Source organism: Gracilinanus agilis, chromosome 3, assembly GCF_016433145.1.
Source record: "Gracilinanus agilis isolate LMUSP501 chromosome 3, AgileGrace, whole genome shotgun sequence".
Lineage (NCBI taxonomy): Eukaryota > Metazoa > Chordata > Mammalia > Didelphimorphia > Didelphidae > Gracilinanus > Gracilinanus agilis.
Window position 1 is genome coordinate 67,794,913 of NC_058132.1, and position 18,229 is coordinate 67,813,141.

Genomic DNA, 18,229 nt, shown 5'->3' on the forward strand with positions numbered 1-18,229 from the left:
AGGAGCAGCTCCTCTGCAGTCCCTCTGGCTTTCTAGTAACAAACTCTGGTGGGAATGGCTGAACAAGTTGTGGTTTATGGTTGTAATGGAATGTTATTGTGCCATAAGAAATGACAAATAGGATGAGTTCAGAAAAACCTGGAAAGACTTATATGAACTGATGTGAAGTGAAGTGGGCAGAAGGAGGAGAACAGTGTATTCAATAATAGAAATATTCTGTGTTGATAAACGGTAAAGGACTAAACTATTATTAGAAAAGCAAATTTCCAAGATATCCATAAGGGACTCATGATAGAAAATACTATCCATAGTCAAAGAAGGAACTATTGGAGTCTGATGGCAGATCAAAGCATGCCATCTTCCAATTTATTCTTTTCATAATTTTTTTATTTTAAAACCCTTACCTTCCATCTTGGAGTTAATATTGTGTATTGGCTCCAAGGCAGAAGAGTGGTAAGGGCTAGGCAATGGGGGTTAAGTGACTTGCCCACGGTCACACAGCTAGTAAGTGTCTGAGGCCAGATTTGAATCTAGGACCTCCCATCTCTAGGCCTGACTCTCAATCCACTGAGCCACCCAGCTGCCCCCATAAGTTTTTTTTATTGTATGTTTAATATGTGTCTTTTGTCATGGCATGAATAATATGGAAAAATGTATTGCATAGAAGCCCTGATATAATTTATATCAGACTATTTACTGCTGGGAGAGGTGAAAGAAAATATGAATCATAAAATGTCAGAAAACAATTGTCAAAAATAGTTAAAAAAAAGGATACTACAAAGATAGGAGGGGGCTAAGCAATAAAGGGCTTTGATTGTGAAACAGAACATTTTGCATTTGATACTGGAGGAATAGGGAGCCACTGGAATTTATTGAATAGGGGAGAGATATGATAGGATCTGTGATTTAGGAAAACCACTTTAGTGGCTTAATGGAGGATCAGTTGGAGTGGGGAGAGACTTGGGGTAGGCAGACCCACCAGCAAACTATTACAATAGTAAGGACATGAAGCGATGAGGGGCTCCACTAGAGTAGTGGCAGTGTCAGAGGAGAAAGGGAGGAGTCTTTGAGAGATATTGCAAAGGTGAAATAGATAGACCTAGGAACAGAATGGATATAGGAGATGATGTGTAGGGAGGAGTTGAGGATGACTCCCGGGTTGTGAGCCCAAGGGACTGGGGTGGTATTGGCCTCTCCAGTAAGAGGGAAGGGAGCAGGAGGCAGGATGGGAAAGCTTTGGGGAGAAACACAGTGACTTCATTTGGAAAGATTGAGTTTAAGATGTCAACTGGACATCCAGTTAGAGATGTCTGAAAGGCAGTTGAAGATTTGGAGATGTGAGATTGGAAATCAGGAGAAAAGTTGGGGCAGGAAAGGTAGATTTGAGAATTATCAGTATAGAGGTAGGTCCTATTATTATCCTCACTTTACAAATGGGGAAACTGAGGCAAACAGAAGTTAAATGACTTACTCTGGGTCAAATAACTAGTAAGTGACTGAGACTGGATTTAAACTCAAGTCTTTGAGTCTAGGACCAGTGCTCTATCCCTGTTTTCTACCAGCTACTTGGAGAAGTCAGTGAAGGGTCCTTGGAGGAGGTTAGAATTGCACTGGGCAGGATGGGAACGTGAGCAACAGCCCTGATTGTGCTGGAGCCTGTCTTAGATTTTGATTCCCCTCCTGGAAACTTTGTTTCTCCACTAGCTCCTTAAGGGCAGGTAATAATTTTTTTTCATCCTTTCTTTTCACAGCACTTAGCATAGCACCTGACACATAGTAGGGATTTCATAAATGTTTACTGAGTGCCCATAGGCCTCCCAGATTCAATTTTTAAAAAACTCTTACCTTCTATCTTAGATTCAATACTGTTATTGGTTCCAAAGCAGAAGAGTGGTAAGGGCTAGGTAACGGGGGTTAAGTGACTTGCCCAGGGTCACACAGCTAGGAAGTGTCTGAGGATAGATGTGAACCCAAGACCTTCTGTTAAGGCCTGGTTCTCAATTCACTGAGCCACTTAACTCTTCCCCACTGCCTCCAATTTTTAGAAATTTGTGAAAATGATTAGAAATGAAGCAGAGCCTTTTAATAGGAAGAGTTCAGAAAACAGGACTAATTTCCATGTGGTAAAATTTTTATTTAATTGGTTCCCTCTGCCCCTTTTTTACTCTTTTTTTGAAAGTGAGGATTTCCACTGAGAGTGGTGGGGCCCACCTGTAATCCCCAACACCAGGAAGATTGAGCCTGGCAGACCTTTAGAGCTTATGAGTTCTGAGCTACAATAAGCTAAGCATATCGAGTTCACAGTCAATTTGACATTTAAATAGTGAGACCCCAGGAACCAAGGGTTTGAGGATTTCTAAGGAGGGGCAAATCAGCCACTAGGGAAAAATGGAGCAGGTGAAAACTTTTGAACCTATCAGAGTAGGTCCTGGCCCTTGCACGTCTAGCTTGAGTGAAAACACTCAGTCTTTTTTTTTTTTTTTTTTTAAAGTGAGGATTTTCACTGTCTATGTGGCAAGGTCATGAAGTCCAGAAAATGGAAAATCCTTGGTTTAGTGGGAAAAGGGCAATACTCAGAGTTAGGAGAACTGGGTTTGAATCCTGATTCTGATACTAGCTGTGTGACTGTAGGCAAATCACTTACTTTCTCTAAACCTCAGGTACCTCATCTGTAAATTGGGGATAACAAAAATGGTATTTGCACTATCCACTTCATAAAATTGTCACGAAGAAATCATTTTCTAAAACTTAAAGCTCTATGGAAATGAGAATTATTATTCATTTTTTATTATAATAGTGCTTAATATAATGCCTGGCACATATATGGCACTTAATAAATGCTAATTAGGGGCAGTTAGGTGGCTCAGTGGATAAAGTGTCAAATCTAGAATCAGGAGGTCCTGGGTTCAAATCTGACCTCAAACACTTCCTAGCTGTGTGATCCTTGACAAGTCACTTGACCCCCTTCCCGCTCTTCTGTCTTGGAAGTGATACTTGTAGTGATTCTAAGACAGAAGGTAAGAGTTTAAAAAATGCTAATTGACTGACTGACTAGTAGAATATTGAGGACTTAAAATAATAGTATTGATGGACTCTTGACCAGGGATGCAGTATACCTAATGAGAGCCAGTAAGAAGAAATTTGCCTGGAGTCTTAGAAACCTAGTCAAAAAAGCTTTGTACTAAGAAGGAAAAGAAAAAGGGGGAGAGAGACAGGCAGTCTGAGGGAGAGACAGACAGATACACACAGAGACAGGGAAAGAGAGAGACAGAGAGAAACTGAGAGACAGACAGACAGAAGGACAGACAGAAAGACAAAGAGAGACATACAGAGTGAAACAGACAGAGAAATACAGGAACAGAGAGAGAAAGACAGAGAGCTTATGTAGATTTTAGGAAAAGATTTGATGAAGTCTCTCATGATATTCTTGTGGAAAGTATGGAGAAAAATGGGTTAGATGATTAAACAATTTTGTGCATTTAGAACTGGTTGATTGGCTACACACAAATAGTGGCCATTAATGGTATGGTGTAAGAAATAAAATGGGTATAAAAGGATAGATTTAAAAATATAAGGGTTTTAAAGGATTTATTGGTAGTCATTAGAGAAATGAAGTCACGTTCCGTATTAAGAGTTAGTTTGAAAGGATCGTCATTATCTCCTCCTCCCATCCTGGCTCCGTTCCAAATCACCAAAAAGGAAGTACCAATCCAGTCCTCAGTCTTTATACTTTTCTCTACATTATTACTCTTCCTGTCTATGTGATTACACAAGCAAGGAATCATGGGAAATTTAGTTTGAAGACCCCTAAACTTCCACAGGAAGTTTAGATCCAGGACCTCAAAATTAGTTCAAGGACCCCCAAATTTCCAATATCACAGATATCAACTTGGAGGGAGATGTCTGGTGGATCATCTCAGGGGCCTTGGTACTCTGCTGTTTAACATTTTCACTGGTCACTTGGATTTTGGAATAAATGGCATACTTATCAAATTGATAGATGACAGAAACCAGGAAAGTATAATTAAGACACTGCATAACAGTCATGATCCAAAAAATCTCCCAATAGTCAAGACCATGGCCCAAATCTATGATGGCTTTGATATGTGTACTCTCTCCAATTATGCAAATCATAAACCATGAACACTTTCACCTTCTTCTCAGGTTCTTGGGGATCTTAACATTTCATGGCTACCAGTAGAATATGTAGACTTTTTTCATTGGTTATGTTTTATTCTTACTACAGGACTGTTCTCCTTTTTCATCTTATGCATTTCTTTGATGATATTCTTTATATCATTTCACCAAATCATCTTGATTTTGTCTTGCACTCTACTGAGGTTCCTTAGTTACTTCTCCATTGCCCTTTGGATGATCTCCAAGGTTGAATTTTCAGAGATTGTTGTCTGTGATTCACAGACAGATAACATTAATGGGAGAATACTGATGAGGCTTTGTTCCAGAAGGACACTGGGGGTCTTTAAAAGCATGGCACAGTTTCACAAGGTCAATCTAGCCTATGCTCTTCCTCCTATTTGATTTTGGACCCACTGCATTGTCTAGCTGCAGTGCCAGTCCAAGGCTTATGTACGGATGACCCTGCTCTCTGGGATATCCACCTGACAGCATACCAATAGTCTGGATTATAGGTATGCTTCATCCATTTGGTTTTCCCAGTGTGGATTGTAAGGCAAAACTCTTTTCAGAGGTAATAGGCTTTAATAGGTCTCTGAAATGTTTTGGGCCCTGATACAATTAGTATAGTACCATCTTTAAACAGCAGTATCTTGGAAATCTTCCATGACAGTGACAGATGTTTTTGGTGAGCACATATCTCACTGCGTTAGGCCTTTCCTCCTTTTTTTGGTCTGAAACTATGATTTTTTTTTTTTGGTATAGAGAACTCTGATGAAGAAACTACCTTTACCAATGCAGGCTGGCACCTTGTTTTGTAACATAGAGAATAATGTCCCAGGCAACTATTGAGCCTTGCTTGATATTCATATCCAGAATGTTACTGAATGAAGTAATTTCTGCTCTTTAAAGGAATCTTGTATGACTTTGACTTGTGCACAGAAGTTACCTTGTTATAGCAGAGCTTTTAAGGTAGTTTTTGTTCCACCAAGTAAAATTCTTTTAAATAGTCAATGAACAATAAGGACAGAAGAATCTTGTACTATTTGTACCTTTCAGTAACTTGTATGAATAGAAAGATTTGGTTTGCTGTTTAACATTTGTAAAAGCCTTCCTGTTCCCTTCTCTTATGTTCATCACATGCCCTCAGTGTGCATGTAGATTATTATCCTGAAGATTTTTTAGAAATAGGAAAGTAGACATGTTAGTAGTTATTGATTTTGTCTTGGTTGCCTTTTTGTTTTTGTTAGAATAAGGTCTATGTTTTTTCCCCTCTTTTAGTGCCATTTTTATTGTCTTGTGCAAGATCCTGGGGACTATGATGTTAGAATTCAAAGATGGTAGCTTCATTCTTGTTGACAGAGAAAAAGAGTTTGGTGTAGAGATATTTACAGCTTTTAGCCTTTTTCTACTCTGTCCTCTATCCAGTTCCATCCTTAAATGTCCTCAGTATGATCTAGCTTAGTTGGGTCTTTCTTAACTTTCTGTAAATGTGCTTCTACTGCTTTATGTGGCAAAATTGCTTATAGCAGTTTACTATCCTTTTTATAAGATTTTTCAAAGAGAATTTTTGTTCTACAATAGCATTGTCCTTTACTGTCATATCTCGTGCTTAGTAAAGTGACTAAGTGTTTTTCTGGATTGAGGGATTTTTAAGCTTCTTTGGTATCCTTAGTGTGATGATTGACTTTCTTGGGAAATGACAGTAATCTGTGCCTATGTCTGTTAATCCATTTCCCATGTTTGAGAATCAACAGCTTGTTGAAATTAAACAGGTTGGAGTTACTTTGGACATGTTCCATATCTTCTCATTTTTATACTTTCTTCTTGTTGGTACTAATCTTTGAACCAATAAGTCATTGGTCTGGCTTTATATAGACAAATGATTCAAAAATGATCTCCACATTGGTAATCAGTCATTTCATGTATATTGATATCAGAAAAAGATCTTATTTCATATTACTCTCCCTCCTATATGCTTCTTTCTAGTCAAACTGTCCAATTACCTATTTCCCATAATGAAATATCATCTCTCACTTTTGTGCAGTCTCCCATGTCTGGAATATACTTTCTTCTCACTATCTGGTGAGATTCCTAGCTTTATTTTTATATATCATAGGTGCCATTTATTGTGTGACTTCTTTCCCAATTCCCCTAGTAATTAGTGTGCTCTTTCTTATGAAATTACATTGTATGACTTTGTATGTATTTTCTATTTACTTATTTCTATACCTTTTAGGTGGTATGGTGGATAGAGCACTGAGATTGGAATCAGGAAGACATCTTCATGAGTTCAAATTCGACCTCAGACAATTACTAGCTGTGTGACCCTGGGCAAATTACTTAGTCCTGTTTCCTTCAGTTCCTCATCTGTCAAATGAGCTGCGGAAGGAAACAGCAAGCCACTCAAGTACCTTTGCCAAGAAAATCCCACCAAGGAAACTCCCAAATGGGGTCAGGAAGAGTCAGATGTAACAGAAAATGACTGAACATATCTTTTAATCTTGCTCCTACGATGTAAGCTCCTTGAGGGCAGAGAGAATTGAATTAATAAATGACATTGATGGAGATGTTCCATGCAGGGTTCAGCTAGACTCACTAGGTGACCTCTGAGGTCCTTTCCAACTGTGAGAGAGTATGGCTCAATGCTTTTGTGCTAAAACATATAAGTGATGTAAACATCTTGATGCTTTCCTCCTATATTTCTCTAAATAGCCTCAAACATGCCTGCAGATTTTATATATCTGGTTATGTGTGTGGTGTGTTTTGAGTGTGAGTGCATGTCCACATCAGATTATACACCGTGGGTGGATTGGCTCCTGAATTAGGAAACACAAGATGTTCTGTGGTTTTAGTCTAGGGGTGGGGACTCCAATACATCAGCCCAGATCCTATTCCCAGTCTTTCCTTTAATCTCCCCTCTCTCAGCCCCACGGTGCTATCTGATCTCCCACATGATATTCTAAAAGTGGAGGTTAAGTTTGGTTTCTGCAAATCTCTTGGGTGGGAGGAGATATAGGAGCTATGGTGGAGTAATCTAGTAGTTTGTTCTAGCAGTAAGCTGGAAGGTGACCCCTGGATGCATTTGAGGTAAATTAGCTTTCTTTTCCTATAGCTGGCTGCTCTTTCGACGAGGATGGAGATCCAGTGGCACCATGTGAATATAGTCAGGCCCAGTATGATGATTTCCAGTGGGAACGAGTACGAAATGATGCTGGCACCCGGTCCCCGCCTGACCTGCCTCATGGTGAGCCATTTTCTTTCTGTTTTTAAAAAAATGCTTTATTGATGCCTTATGTCTTTACATCACAGTTATTTCTCACCTCCACCTCCAGACTGAACCCTTCTTTTTGACAAGGAAAACCAAGGAAGCAAAAGCACTGTAGATAGAAACCTTGTCTGACAATATCTACATTGTCTCTCCTAGTCTTTTATCTCCCTGTCATGGGAGAGGATATATCTTTAGTTGTCTCTAGGGTCTTCAGTGACTTTTCTTTAAAAACTTTTTAAAACCTTTACCTTCCATCTTAGAATTGTAAGGAATTAAATTAAGGGTTTGACTAAATATGTGAGAATTCTAAATTAATATTGTGGTCACTGATTCAAAAATGTTATAGCTCAAGTTAAAATGACTTTTAGTAGCTTTATTTACAAAGAGGATGGAAAGAGTGAAAGTAGAGAAATACAAAAAGAGGGTAGAGAAAATATCTCTACCCTATCACACTAAATATTGCTCCAGGGCTCCACTCAGCCTGGCAGGGCTTGTTAACCCTCAATAGGCCTGAGGACCCAGAGTCCTCCTCCAAGAAGGGAAGGCCTCTCCGAAACTAATCTCTCTCCAGACACCAGGAAAGGAAGGCCAGCTATTCATTCACCCAAGAGGCAGTCCAAATCCCAAGTTACCTCCAAGAGGCAGGTCACCAGTCGAAGATGACCAATGAAGACCAGGACTTTTATAGTACTTTTTGTCCCTTCCCTTCTTCACAGGGGCCAATCACCGTTTCCAAATTGCCTAGCACTGCCCAGGGTGGGATAGTGTCTGTGGGATTCACACCTCTTATCCTCTGAGGGTGTTAACTCTTATCATAGGATTCACAAGTTTCTGATTGATTAGATTGAAAGGGTGGAGCTCTCCAAATACCTGACTTGTGAATTCTCTTACTTGATGGCTAACAAAGTGTTAACTCAAAATAGAGAATAAAGAATTCCTTTTCACAGAATCAATATTAAATATTACTCCCAAGGCAGAAGAATGGTAAGGGTTAGGCAAGGGGGGTTAAATGACTTGCCCTGGGCTGGGTCACACAGCTAGGAAGTGTCTGAGGTCAGATTCAAACCCAGTACTTCCCATCTCCAGGCCTAGTGCTTTATCCACTGAGCCAACTAAACTGCCCCTGGTTTTTCTATTACTTACATTATGATTCCTTTTACTGTACACTACATTTATGGTTTTGTCATTGTGTGTACTGTTCTCATGGTCCTGCTTTTCTTTGCACTAGTTCATACAAATCTTCTTGTGTTTCTCAGAATTCCATTATGTTTATGTGCCACTATTTATTCAGCCACTCCCCAAAACAATGGGAAATCACTTTGTTTCCAATTCTTTGCTATCCTAAAAAGTTCTGTTATGAATATTTTGGCACTTATGGGAACTTTGTTTCTTTCTTTGACTTTCATGGGGTATATACCTGGGAAGGGGATCTAGTCATTTTTCTTCCATTATTCAAAATAGAAATCTAGGGGGAAGCTAGGTGGCTCAGTGGATAGAGAGCCAGTCCTGGAGACAGGAGGTCTTACATTCAAATCTGGCCTCAGATAGCTCTTAGCTGTGTGATCCTGGACAAGTCACTTGACTCCAATTGCCCAACCTTTACCACTCTTCTGCCTTGAAACCAATACTTAATATTGATTCTAAGGCAGAAAATAAGGACTTAAAAATATAGAAATCCAAAATAGTTGGATTATTTCCCAGCATCAAGATGAGCTGTTTTCTACTCTCCCCTTTTCCTGGCTTTCTCTTACCAACTCCTAACACTGAACCTTCCCCAATTCTCATCCCTTCTTATTTAGCTTAGAAACTAGAAGCAACTACTACAAAGACTCATGGGGACTTAGAGTATCTGCTCCTTCCTGCACTATAATCTAGCCATGCAGTCATGTAATACTAGGTTTATTGCTTGGGGAGCCGAATTTCTCCTTAGGAGATGGGGCTCCCCACTCTCTCACATTCATTGGATTTATCACCTCTTACCTTGGCTACTCTGGACACAATTCTATTTTGGTCTAAAGTTTCCTTCAAAAAGGATAAAGTCTTTTTGAGTTTTCACAAAGTCCTGTCCCAAAGTAATGAAGACATAAAAGGGACCAGATTTCCTAGACAAAATGGAGAGAAGAGAAAGGGTTAAGGCTCAGAGCATCCCCTTAACACACTCAAAAGTTCTGTCTCAGCAATAAATTATGGTACTGAACTTAGTGATGAGTTGTATATAGTCAGAAGCCAGCCCCGGAGAGCTCCTACATGGTCCTGCTGGAAATAGGCAGTGGTCATTGTGTGTGGGCAGAAGTTATTCTACAGTGAGCTTTCCTTGACCCTTTTCCTTCCTTGAACCATGGTGAAATTTCCCAGATTCCCCATCCTTGCTCCATAACCTTTTCTCTGATCCTCTTCCCTGTCCTGCCCTGAACCTTCTCTAATCTTCCTTCCTATCCCACAGTGATCCTCTCCTAATCTCCCTTCTCTGCCCCAGAATGAGCTTACTTTGTTTCTCTACTGTGAGAGCCTTCTTAGATCTTTTCCTGCCCCACAGCAAATCTTCCTTAATTGCCCCCTACCCCCACCTTCTGCCTCAAATGCTCTGTTGTGAATCTTTCCTGATTCTGCTTTCTTCCTGCCCCACTGTGAGCTTTCTCCATTTCTTCCCCTTGCCTTACCATGGACTTTCCCCAATAGGTAGATTTATTGGGGTATGGTAGAAAGAACACTGAAGATAGGAGCCATACTTACTACCCATGTGGCATTAGGCAAATCACTTTATTTCTCTGGGCTCTAGTTTCTTCATCCATTCCACAAAGAATTTGGACCAAATGATCTAAAGGTCCTTTCTAGCTCTAGTTCTATGATCCCCTTCATTGTTTACCACTCCCCTCTTAGTCTTGCCCTGGGATGATCAGGGCCAGAGAACTTCTCATACCTCTCCTCCCAAGCAGTCCCTAAATCCACCAGTGTTGGTCAGTACTCTTACATGATCTTCCCCGCCTTTTCTCTTTTTTGGGCCTCCAAGTCCCCACTCCATGGGGGCTCCTCCCTTCTATAACTCCTCCAAAGGCAACATTTTCAGTTTAAAACCTGATCTCTAATTCCTCCTACCCAGTGCCTGAACTCACAGCCCTTATGTGTTGTCTTCTCTCATTAAAATGTTAGTTCCTTGAGATCAAGATTTGCCTTGCTTGATAACATTTGCATCTCAAACACTTAGCCCAGTGTCTGGCACATAGCAAATGCTTGATAAATGCACTGTCTAGCTACCTCTCAGGTCTTGTGCTTGACTTCAGGATGGCCTCCCTCATTTTTTGAAGGGAACATTATAGTTGCCATCTCAATTTCTTCCGTCAAGTGCCCTCTGGGCCTAAGGGAATGGGTACCTCAGGCCTGGGTTCTATGTATCAGTTCTTGATGGCCTTGGTGGAGAATGGATATGATGACTGCTGGTTTCTCTCCACATTTGGGAATAGAACCTTCAGCCACTTCTCGAGGGCTAAGTTTGGGGCTCAGCAGTCACTCTAATCTGTTATGGTCTTATCACAGAATCGCAGAATTTAGAGCCGTTAATAAGCCTTCTCTAAGGCCGTCTCATCCAATCTGTAGTTGAAAGGAATTCCCACAATAGAATACTTGACAGATAGTCCTCCAGCACCTCTAAGGGGGTGAACCATTCCAATCCCTCTACTCAAGGTAGATGGATCCACTTTGGGGGCAGTTCTCATCGGTTTTTGTTTTTAATCCTTTTAATCCCTACTAAGTATCAGTTCCAAGGCAGAGGAGGTAAGTGACTGCAGTTGGGGTTAAGTGACTTGCCCAGGGTCACACAGCTAGGAAGTGTCTGAGGCCAGATTTGAACCTAGGTCCTTCCAACAACAGTTCTGGCTCTCTATGTGCTACCTAGTGCCCTGATAGCTCTCTTTGTGAGGAAAGTTTTCCTGACATTAAATCTACATTGAATTCTTTACATCTTCCATCCATTAGTTCTCTTCTCTAGGACTAAGCAGAACTAATCCTTCCACCTATGGCCCATCATATAGTTGAAGAAAGATATCATGCCCACAGGAGGCAGCTGGATGGCTCAGTGGTTTGAGATCCAAGCCTAGATAGGAGGTCTTGGGTTCAAATCTGGCCTCAGACACTTCTAGCTGTGTGACCCTGGGCAAGTCACTTAACCCCCATTGCCTAGCCCTTACCACTCATTGGTTCTAAGGCAGAAGGTAAAAGTTTTAAAAAAAGATATCATGCCCACCATGAGCTTTCTGTTTTCCAGACTAAATATCCCTAGTTCCTTTAATGGATCTTCATATGGCATGGACTCACAGCCCTTTGCCATCTTGTTTGCCCTCCTCTGGCTTCTCTCTGGCATATCATGGTTCTTAAGCTCTGGTGCCCAGTGGCTGTCTGATTGTGCCAAAGCTCTGTTCACTAAATGCAGCAAGCTTCAGATGTCTCTCCAGGCATGTTAGAGAGCATCACAGAACTTCTGAGATGGAAGTGCCCTCACAGGTCAACTAGTCCAGCCCTCAGATTGTGGAATTGAATTGCCTAGGGTCACACAGTAGAGTCAGCGGCATGGTTGGGATTAGAATCCATGTCTTCTGACTCTTAGTCTGCGACTCTTTTCAGTTCTCTAATAATACTGTGTTCCAAACTTTCTATGATGCTTCCTTTCTCTCTCTCCCTCCCTCTCCTCTTTGTCCCTCCTCCTTTCCTCAGAAGCTCACAATTGTGGAGGCTCGGAGTCTGATTAGGCAACTCTTTCTTCTTCCTGAAAATAATTTGGCCCTTCCTTTTTCCTTTGAGCATTTTTTTCCTGATATCTTTTGTTTTCACATTGTCACCATTTCCAAATATATCCCTCCCTCTCCCTTACTGAAGGAGCCGTCCCTTGTAATAAGGGATAGAAAAGAAAGGGTGTGTGTGTGTGTGCAGAAAGCAGTTCAGTAAAACTAACCAACCGATTAACTGAGTGTGACAGTATATTCATGTTCAACATTCATAGCTCCTCACCTCTGCAAGGAAGTGGGGGGGGCATTTTCTCATCTCTTTACCAGTTATTCCTTTCTCTCTTTCCCTCTGCTCTTGTCCCTCCCAGATTAGATCCTAGCTTGGCTGGCACTGGTAGACGGTAACCACTCTACCCCTCTTTTCTCCCTTCCATCCTTATTAGGGGTAAAGTTAGGGATACCCAAACTCTCCCCATAGAGAATGTCTAGCCTGTTGGAAAGACAAGCTGGACCCCTACAATAACCAAAGGAGGGCAGAGCATGAATCTGTGATCCTTAGTGTTTTGTGGACACAGAGTCGGGAGGATCAAAGTAGGATGAGAAGAGAGAGGTTTTCGAAAACAGAGAGGGTCAATGGTAACACCAAGACTAGAACCTAGGACTCTAAGGAATCAGCAAGAGAAAGCTCTAGAGATAGGAGGGACTTGATTCTTATAGAGGAGAAAAGAACAGGAAGAGAGAAGGGGAGAGGGCTAGGCTGGTTCCTGCAGTAGGAACTTGAATGGGAGAGATGGAGACTCTGGGTTCATAAAAAGAGAACAGAACATGGATCCTAGGTGACTCAGTGGATAGAGACCCAGGCCTAGAAATAGGAGGTTCTGAACTCGAATCTGACCTCAGACCCTTCCTAACTGGGCAATCTTGGGCAAGTCACTTAATCCCTATTGTCTAGCCTTTATTGTGCTTCTGCATTGGAATCAATCCACAGTATAAGATGGAAAGTAAGGGAGGGAGAGAAAGAGAGAGGAAGAGAGAGGGAGAGAAAGAGAGAGAGAGAGAGAGAGAGAGAGAGAGAGAGAGAGAGAGAGAGAGAGAGAAACAGAGAGAGAGAGAGAACAAAAAAAGTGATCTCTAAGCCCTGCCCACTTCCCTCCTGACTCTGGAGTCCTGATCTTGGAGAGATGAATGAAATTCCCTTCCAAGGGTGTCTCAGGAGAGCCCTGGACTCCGGAGGTATAGGGCCTGAGATGAAAATGAGTTTTTGTTGGATGTCTTCCAAACCCAGGAGTCAACTGGGATAGCTCTGACTTTTGGCCTCTTGCCACTCACATCTCCCTGCCTGGGTGGCTTCCTCAGCCACCACTCACCTCCTGCTCCCCTCTGGCTTCCCTCCAAGGAGCTCCTTGTCATCAGATCATTGCCCCTACCCTGGGTCCTGCTGGAGTCTCCCTTGTTGACCTCATTTTAGCCCTGAGGGCCATATCCTAGAGGAGTGGGCCAGTCCCTCTCTCCAGGAAGGATCTCTCTTTTCATCCTCTAGAGGGAACAGGATGCTCAGCCCACAGCCTGCAGGGTTGCTTGGATCTGACCTTGCCAGAGCAGAAATCACCTGCTCCAGGTGATTCCAAGTTAAGAGACTTCCATGGATAGCTGGAAGTTGAGAGGAGGCTCTGGACAGTAGAAAGAGTGCTGGGCTGGGAATAGAAAGGCCTAGGATGGAATCCCAGTCCTGCCACTTATACTCTGTGTGACTTTGGCTAGCCTCTGAAACTCTGAGCCAAATGGGGGAGTTGGATTAGGGGGAGCTGTGGATATAGTCCTGGGTTCAAATCCCTCCTCAATTACCATCTGTGTGACATTGGTCAAGTCATTAAGTGCTCTGCCTCGGTTTCCCCATTTGTAAAATTAGGATAATAATATTTCTCTCACAGGGTCTTCAGGATCAAAGCAAATGAAATAATGCCGAGTATGGCATGTTATAAACCTTAAGGTGGAATGTAAGTGCTAGCTATTATGCAAATACTAGTAATCTCTTACATCTCTCCCAGTTTAAATTGAGGACCTCATGATTTATTGCCAAAATATACAGAAATCCTTTAGTTCCTGTCTCATTCTTCTCAACATTATCCCCTTGACTCCTTCTTCCCCAGCTTCCTCCAGACCTTCTTTGTTTCTCCTCTTTGGCTCCCTAATCCCCATTTCCCTGAAGCCTCCTTAGCTCCCCAGTACTCAGCACAGTGCCTGGCACAATGTAGATGCTTATAATATTTGTCCTCTATGCTTATTTACAGAGTTCCTTCTCTCCCTCCCCCTGCCATTGCCCTGCCACCCCCCACTCCCATTTCACCTCTGAATTCTTCTCATTCTAGGTTCGTACCTGATGGTCAACTCCTCCCAGCATGCTCCTGGTCAGCGGGCCCATGTGGTCTTCCAGAGCCTGAGTGAGAATGACACCCACTGCTTACAGTTCAGCTACTTCCTCTATAGCCGTGATGGGCACAGCCCTGGAACCCTCGGAGTCTACGTACGAGTCAACGGAGGCCCCTTGGGCAGCGCCGTCTGGAACATGTCTGGCTCTCATGGCCGTCAGTGGCACCAGGCTGAGCTGGCAGTCAGCACCTTCTGGCCCAATGAGTACCAGGTGAGCTGGTCTCGGCTATCATGTCTGTGGCCAGAGCTGAGGCTTTGCCCGTCTAGCATTTGGGCAGTCTATGGCTGAGGTTGGGGCTCAGTCTGATTGAGGGAGAGCGTAGAGTCCTTAATTGGGAGTAGAGTCTATGGCTGAGGAACAAGATGGTGCCTTTCGGTGCAAGGTGGTAGAAAAATCTGGGATGGTGGGTTCAAATTGTAGCTCTGTTATTTATTGCCGGGTGGTCTTGGGCAGGTCTTGGGTCTCATCTGGCCAATGACTCTCTGGTCTTTGGGGAAAGTTCACTGTCCCCCAAAAGACTTCCTATGTCCTTGGCCTTCAGTCACCGAGTTGTACCTGCCCTGGGTGAGGAAAGGCCATTGGCTGCTCAGTGCTGGCTTGTAAGTGGGGTGGATGGGAGGCAGGGCTGTGGCGGGCCAGGCTCCTTGGGGTTCCAGAGCAGACAAAATGCATTTGGGGTAGGCATAGGAGGAGAAGGGCTGGGCCTGAGACCAGGGAGGGCCATCGTAAGGTACAAGATTCTCCACTCCTTGAGGGAAGAGTTTCACTTACAGCCTCCCAAATCCCAACAGGGTGCTCTGTGCTTACCTGTTTGCCAAGTGAATGAATGAATGCATGTGTGGCTCTAGTGATTGGGGAAGGAGCTGAAAGCTTTAGGAGAAAGGGAGGGAATGAATTGAGCTTTGTTTAGAAAACAAAAGAGTTGTTTTTATTCTTTGCACTCGTATCCCTAGCACCCGGAGTTGTACCTGACACATGGTGGGCAGATTATTACATTCTTGATGGTGGGCTTGGGTGGGGAGAGATTTTGATCTCTGGGGATGGACAGAAGCCTAGACAATGAGCTTGGTGTCCGGGTCCCTGTTGTCCCAGGTGCTCTTTGAGGCTGTCATCTCCACTGACCGACGAGGCTACATGGGCCTGGATGACATTCTGCTCTTCAGCTACCCATGTGGTGAGCGCCACTGTCCATCATTCCTGGAGGGGCTGCTGGAGTGGGGGTGGGATTCAGGCCTTTGAGGGAGGGAGGGGTGCCTGACTCTTCTATTCCACCCATGTACCCCGTCCTCACTGCCTTGTGTCCATGCCCCTGCCTTCTCCAGCAAAGGCTCCTCACTTCTCCCGGCTGGGTGATGTGGAGGTCAATGCAGGTCAGAATGCCACCTTCCAGTGCATGGCGGCTGGCCGGGCCTCGGAGGCTGAGCAGTTTCTGTTGCAGGTGAGAGGCTTCCCTGGTTGCTCTGCCCTTCTTCTTAGCACTCTGCCCCACCACTGGGCAGCTCCTTCTTCCTCTCCTCGGTGGGCCTGGGGTTCTCCTTCCTCCTCTCAGAGTGGTTGCCCAGAGGCTTATTCTCTCCATCCCTGGTAGACAGGTCTCCTAGCTAATTCTTCTTCCTTCTGGTGGTCCAGGCTCTGGGTGGGCAGGGTGGCAGGGTAGTCTCCAGACTTATTCTTCATCTCCCCCAGCGCCAAGGTGGTTTGATGGTCCCTGCTGCCTCTGTGAAGCACATCAGTCATCGTCGCTTCCTGGCCACATTCCAGCTGCCTGAAGTAGGGAGGGGGGAACAGGACCTCTATCGCTGCGTGTCCCAGGCCCCACGGGGGGCAGGAGTCTCCAACTTTGCAGAGCTCATTGTTAAGGGTCAGTGAACCACTGGGGTGAATCAGGGTGTGGGACCTGGGGGATTTAGGTCAGACCAAAGGATCTGGGAGAGGCAGGTCTAGAGGACAGTCTCTGGGTGGGCTAGGGTATGACTGGGGGGAGGGCGTCAGAGTCAAAGGGCATCTTCTCAGTTCCCCTTGGTTCCCTTCTGGGCTAAGTTCCCCTCCTTCCCCACCCAGATCCCCTTAGGGATTCTAGAGTATTGAATGAGGCTAAGCGGTGGCTGTGGTTTCTTCCACATTGCCCTTTCCTGCCTACCTCCTCCTGTCCCCCAGAGCCCCCCACACCCATCGCACCTCCCCAGCTGCTCCGGGCTGGCTCCACCTACCTCATCATTCAGCTCAACACCAACTCCATCATTGGGGATGGCCCCATTGTGCGCAAGGAGATTGAATATCGCATGTCTCGGGGCCCATGGGCTGAGGTACACGCAGTCAGCATGCAGACCTACAAACTGTGGCATCTGGATCCCGACACCGAATATGAGATCAGCGTGCTGCTCACCCGGCCTGGTGAAGGGGGCACTGGAAAGCCTGGCCCTGCCCTTGTCAGCAGGACCAAATGTGCAGGTGGGTGACCCTGGGAAGGGGGCGGGCTGCATCCCAGACCTGAACTGGTGAAAGCCATTTGCGGATGAGGGATTGAGGCTCAAAGATTTTAGATGATTTTTCCAGTCTCACAAGGAGTGGGTGAAATCTGAACCCAGATCTCCTGACTCCAAATCCAGTGTCCTGGGCTCTGTTGATCCCAACAAGATTGCAAAGGGGATACTTTCTTATTCAGGAGAAAAACTCTTTTAAAGTATCCTATTGACCTGATTATGTGTTGCCCTTGTAGATAGATGGCATTATGAAAGTGAGAGCATTTTGAAAGGGGGACAAAAAGGATGCACTGAAAAATAACACCATGTATAGAATGTATTCAGGGCTTATTCATATTTATCCAGATTGGGGAGAAAAGTGTGGCAGAGATTTGTACCAATCCTGAACTTTAGCAGTACTATTTGCTTGCAGATAGTTAGTGTGCTAATTACAAATAGACTTGTTTATTCCTCAAAGTGGATCCTTACAGGACTCCATTTATTGATGCTTTGTTAGGAGTGATCAGAGGAATTTGAAATTAATGAGATTTTTCTTAATACTTACAGAAGATTCAAAGGTGTGGGCACTCTATGGTGTAGATGAGCATCATTTCCTATTTTTAAAAATGGTCTTTGTGGAGCAGCTAGGTAACACAGTGGCTAGAGTGCCAGTTCCAGAGTTGGGATGACCTGGGTTCAAATATGGTCTTAGACACTCCCTAGCAAATCATTTAAGCCCAATTGCCTAGTTCTTGCTGCTCTTCTGTCTTAGAATCTATTCTAAGGGGGCAGTTAGGTGGTTCAGTGGTTAGAGAGCTAGGCTTAGAGATGGGAGGTCTTGGGTTCAAATATGGCCTCAGACATTTTCTAGATGGGTGACTTTGGGCAAGTCACTTAACCCCAATTGCCTAGCCCCTAATGTTCTTCTGCCTTGGAACTAATACTTAGTTCTGATTCTAAGACAGAAGGTAAGGGTTAAAAAAGGCTGATACTATGGTCTTCATGAGTTGTTGGGATCAATCCCTTCCCACCAATATTTGCTGCTGGCCAAGGTTCTTGTGATGAACACCATTTGCCTTCAGCTGGGTTGATCATTGGACATTGATTGTCATCAGAAGTGTGTTTAAAATCTTCCCATTTTGGCTGGTTCTGGCAGAACTTGTGTTTGGCTAGCATAGCTTTAGAGAGCCTGGGGCGTTCTCCATGGCAATGG

At 43.8% G+C, this 18,229-nt stretch overlaps 1 protein-coding gene across 1 annotated transcript in view; it reads left to right on the plus strand.

Moving 5' to 3' along the window:
- The window catches only part of PTPRU (protein tyrosine phosphatase receptor type U), a 128,559-nt gene that overhangs the window by 29,643 nt on the left and 80,687 nt on the right, over window positions 1-18,229 (plus strand). The window contains exons 2-7 of the mRNA XM_044667962.1: window positions 7,250-7,381; window positions 14,493-14,764; window positions 15,647-15,728; window positions 15,877-15,992; window positions 16,241-16,415; window positions 16,712-17,005. Of these exons, the coding sequence (XP_044523897.1) occupies window positions 7,250-7,381; window positions 14,493-14,764; window positions 15,647-15,728; window positions 15,877-15,992; window positions 16,241-16,415; window positions 16,712-17,005 (1,071 nt within the window). The remainder of the gene's footprint in view (window positions 1-7,249; window positions 7,382-14,492; window positions 14,765-15,646; window positions 15,729-15,876; window positions 15,993-16,240; window positions 16,416-16,711; window positions 17,006-18,229) is intronic.